Below are 14,945 nucleotides of genomic sequence, written 5' to 3' on the forward strand. Positions count from 1 at the left end.
CCCCCCTTCACCCCCCAAATCACCCCTGCACCCCCAGTCACAGTGACACCAATTGCATTATTATTTTTTTTTATTATTGCATTGGTGTCATTTGTGACTGTAATAACTGTTAGGGCAGTTAGGGTTAGCCCCCTTTAGTTCTAGGGTACCCCCTAACCCCCCCAATAAAGGTTTAACCCCGTGATCACCCCCCGTCGCCAGTGTCACTAAGGCTGGGTTCACATTGCAGCGGTTTATGAGAACGGATGTGATTCGCACCGCACTGCAGTGCAAATCACATCCAATCTCTGTGCGATGCGAGTTCAGCCATACAGATAGTATGGCTGAATTCGCATCGCATCCGCCGCAAACTCGCACGGGACCCTTTTTTTGGTCCGCAGCAGAATCGGATCGCATGGGTGTTCACACCATGCGATCCGATTCCTGTCCGAGTTTGCAGATCGCACTGCGATATGCGAACTGATCTGGGGGTGTCATTAACATTTCACTGACACTCCCAGCAGTTCGCATAGGGCAGTGTGATGCGGGAACCCGCCGCGGATTTGTGGCGTTCCCGCATCGCTCCAGTGTGAACCCAGCCTAATAATCGATCGTTTTTCTGATCGCTGTATTAGTGTCACAGGTGACGCTAGTTAGGCAGGTAGGTATTTAGGTTCGCCGCAGCTTTATATAGCGCCAGGGACCCCCATATACTACCGCATAAAGCCCCCTGATTGCCCCCTTGTTAACCCTTTCACCAGTGATCACCATATAACTGTTAGTGTTACAGGTGACGCTGGTTGGTTAGTTATTTTTTTATAGTTTCAGGGCACCCGCCATTTATTACCTAATAAAGGTTTAATCCCCTGATCACCCGGCGGGTGATATAAGTTTGAGGGTCAGATAGGGTCTGCGTCGCCCCAGGCAGCGTCAGGTTAGTGCCAGTACCGCTAACACCCACGCACAAAGCATACACCTCCCTTAGTAATATAGTATCTGATCAGATCTATATTAGCGTCGCCAGCAGTTTAGGTTTCCCAAAACGCATTGTTAGCGGGATCAGCCCAGATACCTGCTAGCACCTGCGTTTAGCCCCTCCGCCAAGCCCAGCCCAGCCCACCCAAGTGCAGTATCGATCGATCAATGTCACTTACAAAACACAACACACATAACTACAGCGTTCGCAGAGTCAGGCCTGATCCCTGCGATCGCTAACAGTTTTTTTTGTAGCGTTTTGATACAGTCGCTGACAGCCTAGGTGCTTTTTTACCTGTGAGTCTCACTAGTGTACCCCTAAATTTAGGGGTGTCTACTTTCCAAAATGGGGTCATTTGGGGGGGGGGGGGGTTGTGCCATCTTGGCATTTTATGGCCTTCAAAACTGCGATAGGTAGTGAGGAGTGAAATCAAAAATTTACACCCTTAGAAATCCTGAAGGCAGTGCTTGGTTTTCGGGGCCCCGTACGCGGCTAGGCTCCCAAAAAATCCCACACATGTGGTATCCCTGTACTCAGGAGAAGCAGCAGAATTTATTTTGGGGTGTCATTTCATATATGCCCATGGCATGTGTGAGCAATATATCATTTAGTGACAACTTTGTGAAAAAAAATAAAATAAAAGTTTGTAATTTTCCCGCAACTTGTGGCAAAATATAAAATATTCCTTGGACTCAACATGCCTCTCAGTAAATAGCTTGGGGTATCTACTTTCTAAAATGGGGTCATTTGGGGGGGTTTGTGCCATCTTAGCATTTTATGGCCTTCAAAACTGCGATAGGTAGTGAGGAGTGAAATCAAAAATTTACACCCTTAGAAATCCTGAAGGCGGTGCTTGGTTTTCTGGGCCCCGTACGCAGCTAGGCTCCCAAAAAGTCCCACACATGTGGTATCCCCGTACTCAGGAGAAGCAGCAGAATTTATTTTGGGGTGTCATTTCACATATGCCCATGGCATGTGTGAGCAATATATCATTTAGTGACAACTTTGTGAAAAAAAAGTTTGTAATATTCCCGCAACTTGTGGCAAAATATAAAATATTCCATGGACTCAACATGCCTCTCAGCAAATAGCTTGGGGTGTCTACTTTCTAAAATGGGGTCATTTGGGGGGGGGGGGGGTTTGTGCCATCTTGGCATTTTATGGCCTTCAAAACTGTAATAGGTGGTGAGGAGTGAAATCAAAAATTTACGCCCTTAGAAAGCCTGAAGGCGGTTCTTGGCTTTCGGGGCCCCGTACACGGCTAGGCTCCCAAAAAATCCCACACATGTGGTATCCCCGTACTCAGGAGAAGCAGCAAAATTTATTTTGGGGTGTCATTTCACATATGCCCATAGCATGTGTGAGCAATATATCATTTAGTGACAACTTTGTGTAAAAAAAAAAAAAATATATATATTTTTTTGTCATTATTCAATCGCTTGAGGCAAAAAAATAAAATATTCAATGGGCTCAACATGCCTCTTATCAATTTCCTTAGGGTGTCTACTTTCCAAAATGGGGTCATTTGGGGGGGGTTGTACTGCCCTGCCATTTTAGCACCTCAAAAAATGAGATAGGCAGTCATAAACTAAAAGCTGCGTAAATTCCAGAAAACGTACCTAAGTTTGTAGATGTGACAACTTTTGCGCAAACCAATAAATATACAGTTATTGACTTTTTTTTTTACCAAAGACATGTGGCTGAATACATTTTGGCCTAAATGTATGACTAAAATCGAGTTTATTGGATTTTTCTAATAACAAAAAGTAGAAAATATCATTTTTTTTCAAAATTTGCGGTCTTTTTACGTTTATATCGCAAAAAATAAAAATCGCAGAGTCAGTCAAATACCTTTAAAAGAAAGCTCTATTTGTGGGAAAAAAAGGACGCAAATTTTGTTTGGGTACAACATTGCACGACCGCGCAATTACCAGTTAAAGCAGCGTAGTGCCAAATTGTAAAAAGACCTCTGGTCATTGACCAGCAAAATGGTCCGGTCTGAAAGTGGTTAAGCAACCTCCCATGCATTGAAAGACAACATGAAACAAATAACAGTACACATTCTCGGTAAGCTGTGCTGAATACCTTTCCCTCCAGAACCTATTGTAGTGAAACCACTTATGGGTCTCTGTACTGCCAATGTGTTTCCTGCATCAGCAGTATAGCGAGCCTAAGTGGGGCTAAAGGGGGGGGGGGGGGGGGGCGCTGCAATATGACATCAAGCCCAGTTTTACTGCCACTATGGCATTTATCATGCATCCAACATAATCTGTTCCCTGCAGTGATGACCAGGGATTCAGTCATATTATTAAGGTAAACATGAGCCAGACAGAGTGCAGGACATCTTTGGTCTTTTCGTGCAATAGCTGTCCACTATTTGCCAGGTGACTCAGTGTAGCAAGGTGGAAAGAGCACGCGTCTTCCCAAGGCTCAACTGCCACCTTAATTGAGAGAGCGTTCTTTGTTATCAAACAAGTCGAGCATGTCACGTAGAGATTGTGGGATCTTTGGAGGTAAGAGCCAACCTCTGCTCATTACTGGATCAAGAGTCGTACTCTCAGCCTGCAGCACTGCCTGATCAAGCTAGTGTTTTCCCCAAAGCATGGGAGAGATACCTAAAATTCCAGTAGCAGTGTGATGTAGGGCACTTAGTGCAAGGGAAAACACATGAGCAAATGTCAAAAAAAAAAAAAACACAGTTCCTTACCACTCGCTATATGCAGGAATCAGGAGCAGTGTTACGCACCATTTTACTAGTCAGTAAGTGTCGTTAAGTAGAAGCAGGGACAAAAATAAGCTATGGGTCAGCTCACCATACTGTTGACTGTGTACTCGGTGATCAGTTCTGCAACAGATGATGGGGAGACGTGTGGACTTTCATCGGCTCTCTTCTTTTTTATACGCAGTAGCTCCTGCTGGATTCCGCTTTATGCAATTCCTATTTACGCTTATTTTTCATGGGGAGTTTCCATTATTTGTTATGGGAAATTTTGCTCAGATATAAAAGTGCTTTGGATTACAAGCATGATTCCGGAATGAATTATGCTTGCAATCCAAGGTTTTACTGTACCTTAATACTGCAAAGACGTGTACACAGTTTTGCCTCTAGATTTACAGTGACTTTTTAAAAACATTTAAATACAAATGTACCTGTAAAGTATAGAGTAAATAACTTGCCCCAAGACCAACATTTCCAGAAGTGTCACTCTTTCTCCCCTACGGTGCTCATTGGTTTCTCCTGCTGAACCGTAAAGGCATTATACATTTTCTTACCTTCATCTTGTGTTTTATCACTTGCAGAAGATGTACATTGATTATATAGTTTCACAGTGTCATTTGTTGCCCTGTACACACTGGCTGTAGTAGTGCAAATCTTCACATTACTGTGTCAGAAGTTTCTGTTTGTGTTTAACCACTTCAATACAGGGCACTTTCGCCCCCTTCCTTCCCAGCCCAATTTTCAGCTTTCATCGCTCTAGCGCTTTCAGTGACAATTGCGCGGTCATGCTACACTGTACCCAAATGAAATTTTTAGCATTTTGTTCGCACAAATAGAGCTTTATTTTGGTGTTATTTATTCACGACTCCGTTTTTTATTTTTTGCGATATATAAGCACAAAAAAAGCGGAAATTTTGAAAAAAAACAATATTTTCTTTTTTCTATTTTAAAAGAAATCCAATAAAATCAAATTTTGTCATAAATTTAAGCCAAAATGTATTCTGCTACATGTTTTTGGTAAAAAAAATTCCCTTAAGTGTATAATAATTGGTTTGTGTGATCACGGACATATGTACGCAAATGATCATGTACATATGTGTGCAGGTGATCATGTACATGTGTGTGCAGATAATCATTGGGACATGTGATTTTAGTGGGACATATGTGGGGGACATGTTTTTATTATTAGGGGACATGTATGTTTTGGGGACATGTGTGTTTTTGGGACATATGTGGGGACATTGTGTTTATACTGTGTGGTGTGTTGTGTGTTTACACTAGACTGATGATCAGTGAGTAAAAAGCTGTAAAAAACAACTCATACTCACTGATCATCAGCCGGCTGCAGCGATCTGCTCTCCTCTCCTCAGCGATGACTTCTGTGTGAGGAGAGGAGGAGCCGATTGCCTAGCAACCGGCTGTTTGTTTACATCACATGATGGCCGTGATTGGACACGGCCGTCATGTGATCAGGAGGGCCAATCATAGAGCCCTCTTGCCGATCTGAGATGCGCCGTGTCCAGGTGACATGAGCACATCGGGATTGCGCCGTTGCGCGGGCACGCGCACGCGCCATCCTGCTCCTTCTGAAGGACATTCCTGAACGTCCTATCAGAAGTAGATGGCTCCCACCCGGCCGTATATGTGCATTGGGCGGGTGGGAAGTGGTTAAACATGAGACATGCGCCATGGCACTGCATCGGTTAAAGCATACTTCTGTATGTAGTCTGTGAAAAAACAATGGGGTTGATTTACTGAAACTGAAGATTACATAATCTGGTGCAGCTCTGCATAGAAATGAATCTGCTTCAAGGTTTTTTTTTGTCAAAGCCTTATTGAACAAGCTGAGGTTAAAACTGATTGTCTACCACGCAGAGCTGCACCAGATTTTGCACTCTCCAGTTTTAGTAAATCAACCACTGTGTATCCCACAATTACAAGCAGATTAATTACCAGAGTTTACAATACTGAAGAGGTTTGCTTTCATCACAATAGCACTTCCACGTTTGTGATACAACCCAGGAAATAGCAAGGTATGCACTGGTCGCTGTATGGCCGAGAACAAGAAGTTGCCTATCCCTAGGATAAGCTTGGTGGTATAGTAAATGGAAATATGAGAACTGATCAGCTATGACACTACAAACTGTAGCCTCAACATGTGAGCCCATCATTACAAGGTAAGACAAATAACACAGGGATTATTACCACATGATTACTGAGTTAAAAAAAACATAAACATTTGAAAGTGTATTGTGCCTTTAGGTCAGTACTGTGTTCTGTAGTGATGCAGAGGTCACTGAGAGGAACCTGTGAACAAAGTGAGGGATACTGGGGATCAATACTCCCCAAGTGTTGGTTTTGAAAGCTTCAAGGGGCGATTCCTCCTCACTGAAGTGGTTTTTGGTGGTGTCGACAATGGGAGAGTTAAATGTTTACTCTGTTCTTAACAGGTACAGCATTATTTAAAAGTAAAATATTTTTTGACAGTCACTTTAAGTTGTTCCGAATATCTTTTGTTTTGATATTTTATGCATTTCCTATTTAAATCAATGGAAATACATCAAAACACATGTAATAGATTGCTTTAAGACTTGCGTCATGACGCCTGTAAACGCAGTACAACACAAATCGGCGTATGTTATGATGTGCGTTCAATTGCTCATTAAAAACAAATGTAGACATGCATTTTGATTTGTTTTCATGGAAAATGTATGGGGGGGGGGGGGGGGGTGTAATGCATTACTATGAGCTGTGTTTGATAGTGAATACTAAAAGGTATTATGTATTGCTCTACCTGCAATTGGGCTATCATTTCTTGTTAATCATAAAGAAAGCATACTCGATTGGCGTTGTGCTCTGCTATGTCTTGCAGCTTTGAGAGGAGTGAGACACTCAGTTACTGAAAGACATAGAATAAGATACACAAGTACTCTGACAGTAGAAAATGGGGACCTCGGGCTGTAGACCCCCTTTCATATCTAAATGAGAACATTACCTGAGTGAGACATTCTATGAAGAAGACTGGAGGAAATGTTCCCAAGTAGTAATTTTATGTCTATCACAAAATAAGTACAATTTCCATAGCATTTAAAAAAATATTTGTTAGTTTTCAGATTGCCCCCTAACACCCCCTTAGAGTACCCCCTTGCATCAAGTGTCCCCTTCAGACTGCCCCCCTTACATCAGGTGTCCCAGTCCGAATGCCCCCCTTACATCAGGTGTCCCTGTCCGAGTGCCCCCCTTACATCAGGTGTCCCTGTCCGAGTGCCCCCCCTTACATCAGGTGTCCCTGTCCGAGTGCCCCCCTTACATCAGGTGTCCCTGTCCGAGTGCCCCCCTTACATCAGGTGTCCCTGTCCGAGTGCCCCCCTTACATCAGGTGTCCCTGTCCGAGTGCCCCCCTTACATCAGGTGTCCCTGTCCGAGTGCCCCCCTTACATCAGGTGTCCCTGTCCGAGTGCCCCCCTTACATCAGGTGTCCCTGTCCGAGTGCCCCCCTTACATCAGGTGTCCCTGTCCGAGTGCCCCCCTTACATCAGGTGTCCCTGTCCGAGTGCCCCCCTTACATCAGGTGTCCCTGTCCGAGTGCCCCCCTTACATCAGGTGTCCCTGTCCGAGTGCCCCCCTTACATCAGGTGTCCCTGTCCGAGTGCCCCCCTTACATCAGGTGTCCCTGTCCGAGTGCCCCCCTTACATCAGGTGTCTCTGTCCGAGTGCCCCCCTTACATTAGGTGTCCCTGTCCGAGTGCCCCCCTTACATCAGGTGTTTCCATCAGAGTGCACTGATACCTTTCAAGACCAGGAAGGTGGAGCAGGCTGGAGGTCTGAATGGAGGAAGTTCCACTTCTATACTCCTGTGATACTCCATAGTATATTTACCATTGCAATAGTGGGCAATGTTTAAAGATGAGCTCCAGTCTGGGCAATGCCAGGTACCTGCATCCCCCCCCCAAAGGGCCGAATGGGGCAGTGGTTGGGGGAAGGGTGTGAACAAACAGAGCTTCCCCTTTTGGGTGGAGCTCCGCTTTAAGTTCCCAAAGTACAAGGTATGGGGTCCTGACTAAGATGGAGAAATTTATAGAATTGATCTTTGTATCTTAGGTTTTTCATTCTGACTAGACCATTTTGAATCAGAATTGAAAGAATTGTTGTTGTTTTCCCCTATTGAAATTCAAGATGTGTTTGCCATGTAAACATTTATTTGTAGTGAAAAATGGTTACTATATAGAAACCACTGTTAACCCAACTTCCACTGTAGATGAGTTTGCGCATTAGGTGATGAAAAATCACAATTCAGTACTCAATGTAATAGAACAATATGCAATTATTTTCAGGGCAGAATGGCTTTGCTGGCATCAAATAGCTGCTTTGTTGGCTGTAATGAAGAAGGGGACTTGGTAGCACAAAGCAAGACTGCTGGTGAGGAAGAAATGATTAAGGTAAATTTTATCCCATTTTATATTCCTTTATAGAAGCAGGAGAGCTGGCAATGTTGTTGAACTTTGAAGACCAATGCAGTGCTAATTTATTTCTGAACCTTTGAAGCAAGATTGAATGTGAATCAATGCAGTGTCACAACATTTTTTTTTTTATAGAAAGTAGTCAAAAGTATTTATTTTTCATTCACTGAACGGCACAGAAAGTCAGATACTGTCGGGTTATACTAACGCCCACATGAGGTTTTGACACTGGCAAAAAAAAGTTGTAGATCAGCCTCAGGATAACCACTCTTCTACCCTGCATGTCTCAGGTTTTTTTTTTTTTCTAGTGTCTTAGAAGGATGGACATTTTTTTTTTCTTCAGTCTTGCTAGCATTTTTTTTCTTTAATTTCTTCTTCAATTCTTCCATCAGTTGCCCATACCCTGCTGGATTGGACATGAAAACAACCATCATAGAGTAGTGCTAGTTTACAAAAAACAAACATACATACTCACCGGATTGATGCTGCGGCTGTCCCACACCAGCTCTACACCAAGAACTGAGCGATCAAAGATGGCTGATCGCTCGGTTCTTGGTCTTCAGTGAGCAGAGAACTGAAGACAGTCAGCGGCTCTTTGATCTGCCCCTCCATCGCTTACTGGAACATCGGACTGTGTAAGGGGCAGGAGCTTCTGAGAGCCTAAGCCAACTGCTGATCAGACATTTGTCTCAATCCTGACATTGTTCAGATCCCTGTAGAGCCTGGACCGGCTCTTTGATGTCACCTAACAGCGGACTTTGTCCACTGTTCGTTGAATCTGGGACACAGAGTGCACTCTTGTGATCCCCAGAAGTATGGCAAAAAAAAGCTTTGAGATGCTTTCCAAACCTGTTTATAAAGGGATCTCTTTTCTCATAGACTAGACCCCCTTTTTTGAGTTTGCCAATCAGATGTCTGGAGCCTTATGCTGCAACAGTATCTGTGTTCCTGTGCAATTTTTTGGCTTGTCAGTATCAAGTCCTCTTGTAGGCAGCAATATAACAGTATCTGAATTCTTGTGCCTGTCAATGAACTCCAAGAAAAGGGTTCTATGGTGAGTAAAAAAATCCTATTATATTTGCTTTGTTAATAGGGGAAAATTTCTGAATACCTAGTTTCAACAAAGGTTGTTAAATGTCAACTCCAGGCAAGGAATAAAGTTAGTTAACTGCTGATACTGTCCAAGAAACATTGCAGCTTTAGTAATATCATTGTGTTCATCCAGTTTAGCTTTATTCTCTTTTTAGTAAATGCAGTGCAGCCATACTCATTGAGGGGAATTTATCAAAACTGGAGCAGCCGAAATCTGGAGCAGCTGTGCATGGCAACCAATCAGTTTCTATGTTTCTTTTCCAAACTTTAAAGTGGTAGTAGGCAATATCTACGGTATATTCTCCAAAATAATCCATACACATCCACTACTTAATGGCCCCATTTAAATAGTTTCGTACTTTTTTGGCCTCCTTGTAACATCCTCTTAAAACTCCCAAACTCCCCCCCCCCCCACATCACAAAACCTGGTTTTGACAGGTACCAGCTCCCACTTCCTGTTAGATACGCCTCAAGGATCTGAGCTGGAAGTTTGCAGTATTTGTACCTGCTGACTTTAAATTTTGTTTGGGGGAGCCTGGAGCTCATACTTACTTTATATGGTACAGCTGGCTAGTGGATTTAGCAGGGCACCATATGAGCTATTCCCAGGCAGTGTAATACTTTAACCACTACAGATCCGCGCTATTGCCAAATGACGGCATCAGCGCGGACCTACATTTCCGTCAATAGACGTCGTCCCGGATACGAGCGGCCTGCGCGCCCCCTGAGGGGCGCGCTCTGTGATCGGCGAGTCCGTGAGACTCGCCTGATCACCGATCCGTGCAAGGGGTCGATCCCGACCCCTTATCACGTGATCAGCTGTCAGCCAATGACAGCTGATCATGTGATAGAACGGAGCCGGTAATCGGCTATTATTCCTCCTCGCGCTGACAGCGCGAGGAGAGAAAAAAAAAGCTGATCACCGGCGGCCGTGATCGGGACATCAGTCCCGATCACGGCCAGCAATACAGCTGACCACCTGCCCCCTGCCAGTGCCCACCTGCCCACCGCCGTGCCATCCTGAATAAAAGTAAGTGCCCCCCATCAGTGCCCATAGTGCCCACAGTGCCACCTACAGTGCCACCCACAATGCCACCCACAGTGCCATCCAGCAGTGCCACCAACAGTGCCACCCACAGTGCCCACAATCTGCCTCAAAGGTGCTGCGACCCAGTGCCGCCCATCAGTGCCCAGCAGTGCCGCCCATCAGTGCCCAGCAGTGCCACCTATCAGAGCCACCTATCAGTGCCACCTATCAGTGCCCATCAGTCCCATCTATCAGTGGTACCTATCGGTGCCCATCCGTGCCACCCATCCGTGCCACTTATCCGTGCCACCCATCCATGCCATCTTATCTGTGCCCATCTTTGCCCATCAGTGCCGCCTTATCTGTGCCCATCGTTGCCGCCTTATCTGTGCCTATTAGTGCCGCCTTAACTATGCCTATCAGTGCCCACCAGTGCAGCCCATCAGTGCCCACCAGTGCAGCCCATCAGTGCCCACCAATGCAGCCCATCAGTGCCCACCAATGCAGCCCATCAGTGCCCACCAATGCAGCCATCAGTGCCGCCTAATCAGCGCACTTCAATGAAGGAGAAAAATTACCCGTTTGCAAAATTTTATAACAAACTATTAAAACATGATTTTTTTTTTTGCATCTTTTTTTGTTTGTTTAGCAAAAAATAAAACTCCGAGCTGTAACTAAATACCACCAAAAGAAAGCTCTATTTGTGGGAAAAAAATGATAAAAATTTCATTTGGGTACAGTGTTGTATGCCCGCGCAATTGTCATTCAAAGTGCATCAGCGCTGAAAGCTGAAAATTGGTCTGGGACTGAGGGGGGTTTAAGTGCCCAGTAAGCAAGTGGTTAAAATTACATATCGACACATAATATTCCAGCACATGATTTCGTTTTAACAAGTCCACCTCCAAACCAGCATTGCCCACTCTATGATATATACATGTGCCTCTACAACCCCAATCCCAAAAAAGCTGGGACGCTGTGTAAAATCTACTGTACATAATAACAGAATGCAATGATTTGCAAATCTCCTAAGTAACATAATTGGTTATAAAAAGAGCATCCTAGAGAATCAGTGTCTCAGCAATAAAGATGGGCAGAGGTTCACCAATCTGTGAAAAGCTGCGTCTAAAATTGTCTAACTATTTCAGAATAGTGTTCCTCAACGTAAAATTTCAAAGACTTTAAATATATCATCATCTACAGTACATAATATCAAAAGATTCTGAGAATCTGGAGAAATCTCTGTGTGCAAGGGACAAGGCCAAAAGGCAATATTGGATGCAATATTGGAAGCATGATTTTGTGATGGACTACTTCCCAAAAATCAGTGACTGCCCCCCCCCTCCCCAAAGCACCCCCCCCCCATGTTGAGGGCACGCGGCCTGGTATGGCTCGCTCGTCTCCACCCCCTTTCCTGCCTGGCTAGGCTGCCTCGGATAAGGGCCTGCTATGGACTTTGGGGGGAACCCCTACTCCCTTTAAATCCATACCAAGTGACGGGGCTAGCGAGGTGTCAATCTTGCCGATTGACAATCTTGCCGAGGCGGCAACATTCACTTCCTTCTCTAGTTCCGTCTACCTGGAGCCACGTTCAAAATAAACTGACTTTTCTCCGTGTGTGGGCAAGTCTGTTCATTTCAAAAGTCCGGCGGACTCCCGCCATAGTCCGCCGGATAGTCTGATCGTTTGTACGCGGCAAAAAAGACCCATGACTGTTGAAAAGTTAGAATTCTATATCAGTCAAGTAAGGGACAACATTCCTCTCCTTAAACTCCTTTTAACACAACTGTAAACATCTGGGAACAGAAGAGGGTGATCATACACCGTGATAAATATGGCCCTGCCCCAACATTTTTGAGACGTGTTGCTGCCATCAATTTCAAAATGACCTTATTTTTTTTCTTAAAATAGTACATTTTCTCAGTTTAAAAATTTGATTTGTTTTCTATTGTGATTAAAATATGGCTTTATGGCATTTGCAAATCATTGCATTCTGTTTTTTAAGTAGATTTTACACAAGAACTTTTTTTTGAAATTGTGGTTGTATATTGGTTGCGTAACCCTTTATTCAATTTCTTCATCTTTGGTCCCTGATTTATGATGATCATCTCTACGTTGTAATTTGTCATCTGTTTATGTGGATTATTGGATTTAGGTATGGTATTCCATTTCTGTTTGTATTCATTTTTGTATTTTATGGGACCAGTCTATACATGTCAGCACATACATTATTTACATATTTACACTATTTGCCTTCTTGGACCTGGTGTGCATATATTCCTCATGAGGTGACTATTATGGTATTATGACAAATTATTAGGCACGCAGGTCAGACATTGGCTACTTATATATATATACAACATCATTTTATAGGGAAGGTGTTTGGGTGGGTTTTTCATGGCATAGGTGTGGGGGTTTTTTTTTGTTTTGTTTTTTGGGGGGGGGGTTACAGACTCTATGGGTTGGCTTAAGCAGTCATAGCTATAATAATAAAGGATGTACAGTGCCTTGGAAAAGTATTCACCCCCCCCCCGGCTTTTTACCTATTTTGTTGCATTACAGCCTTTAGTTCAATGGGTTTTTTTTTTAATCTGAATTATATATGATGGATCAGAACACAATAGTCTAAGTTGGTGAAGTAAAATTAGAAAAATATATACATAAAACAATTTTTCAGAAATAAAAAAAACTTGGCATGTGCGTATGTATTCACTCCCTTTGTTATGAAGCCCATAAAGAGCTCTGGTGCAACCAATTACCTTCAGAAGTAACATAATCAGTGAGATGATGTCCACCTATGTGCAATCTAAGTGTCACATGATCTGTCATTTACATATATACACCTTTTTTGAAAGGCCCCAGAGGCTGCAACACCTAAGCAAGAGGCACCACTAACCAAACACTGCCATGAAGACTAAGGAACTCTCCAAACAAGTAAGGGACAATGTTGTTGAGAAGTACAAGTCAGGGTTAGGTTAAAAAAAAAAAAATCCAAATCTTAGATAATCCCTAGGAGCACCATCAAATCTATCATAACCAAATGGAAAGAACATGGCACAATGAAAAACCTGCCTCGAGACAGCCGCACACTAAAACTCACAGACTGTTCAAGGAGAAGATTAATCAGAGAGGTAGCTCAGAGACCTAAGGTAACCCTGGAGGAGCTGCAGCATTCCACAGCAAAGACTGGAGTATCTGTACATAGGACAACACTAAGCCATACGCTCCATAGAGTTGGGCTTTATGGCAGAGTGGCCAGAAGAAAGCCATTACTTTCAGTAAAAAACAAAATGGCACGTTTTTAGTTTGCGAAAAGGCATGTGGGGGACTCCCAAAATGTATGGAGAAAGGTGCTCTGGTCTGATGAGACTAAAATTTAACTTTTTACCCATCAAATAAAGTGCTATGTCTGGCGCAAACCCAACACATCACATCACCCAAAGAACACCATCCCCACAGTGAAACATGGTGGTGGCAAAATCATGCTGTGGGGATGTTTTTCAGCAGTGAGGACTGGGAAACTGGTCAGAGTTGAGGGAAAGATGGATGGTGCTAAATACAGGGATATTCTTGAGCAAAACCTGTACCACTCTGTATGTGATTTGAGGCTGGGATGGAGATTCACCTTCCAGCAGGACAATAACCACAAACATGCTGCTAAAGCAACACTTGAGTGGTTTAAGGGGAAATATGTAAATGTGTTGGAATGGCCTAGTCAAAGCCCAGACCTCAATCCAATAGAAAATCTGTGGCCAGACTTAAAGATTTCTGTTCACAAGTGCAAACCATCCAAATTGAAGGAGCTGGAACAGTTTTGCAAAGAGGAATGTGCAAAATTCCCCCTGGTAAGATGTGGCAAGCTCATAGAGACTTCTCCAAAGAGACTTGGAGCTGTGTGATAAGCCGCAAAAGGTAGCTCTACAAAGTATTGACTTTATGGGGGTGAATAGTTATGCACATTGAGTTTTTCTGTTATTTTGTCCTATTTGTTGTTTGTGTCACAATAAAAAACATCTTCAAAGTTGTGGGCATGTTCTGTAAATTAAATGATGCAAATCCTCAAACAATCCATGCTAATTCCAGGTTGTGAGGCAACAAAACATGAAAAATGCCAAGGGGGGTGAATACTTTTGCAAGGCACTGTATATACAGAATCATTATACAATCCGTTAAGGCCCTATTCACACTTATGTAATATTGTTTATTTTTATCTGTCTCTAAAAATATAAATTGTTAAATTGAATCTGCGTGAATGAGTTCTTATACAGGACACCTGTTGGAAAAAAATCGAAAACTTTTAAGCACACTTACAAAAGTGGCAACAGTGCGATGTAGACAGTTCATGCGTGACTTCATTAGCATTAGTCTTTAGAGACCCATATGCATTGTTTTCATGGTTGTCTCACCTTGTATTGTGTTCACTGCTCACCATTAGTCACTCTACAGGTATCTCTTAAAAATGTTTTCCAGTGTCCTGGTAGTTGCTACTTTTTTGTACAGATCACCTTTTGCTTCTTAGCTCAGACATTCTCTGCTCATTATAGATCCGATCCTGTGCGGACAGAGAATCAGGAAGCAAAGATGATATTCCCGATGAAGACCGAGGCAATGTAAAACAGTGTGAGCTCAATTATGTGTAAGTAAAAATATCCAGCTTATTTGTAACTCCCATTTCATGGCTATTGTCTGTGATTT

General features: G+C 43.3%; 1 protein-coding gene across 4 annotated transcripts in view; it reads left to right on the forward strand.

Moving 5' to 3' along the window:
- Positions 1-14,945, forward strand: part of FRG1 (FSHD region gene 1) — a 65,019-nt gene that overhangs the window by 29,202 nt on the left and 20,872 nt on the right. For all 4 annotated transcript variants that reach the window (XM_077477367.1, XM_077477368.1, XM_077477369.1 and 1 more), the window contains exons 7-8: positions 8,009-8,113; positions 14,795-14,886. In XM_077477367.1, coding sequence (XP_077333493.1) covers positions 8,009-8,113; positions 14,795-14,886 — 197 coding nt within the window. The remainder of the gene's footprint in view (positions 1-8,008; positions 8,114-14,794; positions 14,887-14,945) is intronic.

The sequence above is a fragment of the Lithobates pipiens genome, unplaced genomic scaffold, assembly GCF_037356315.1.
Source record: "Lithobates pipiens isolate NorthernLeopardFrog02 unplaced genomic scaffold, aLitPip1_a1.2 Scaffold_13, whole genome shotgun sequence".
NCBI lineage: Eukaryota > Metazoa > Chordata > Amphibia > Anura > Ranidae > Lithobates > Lithobates pipiens.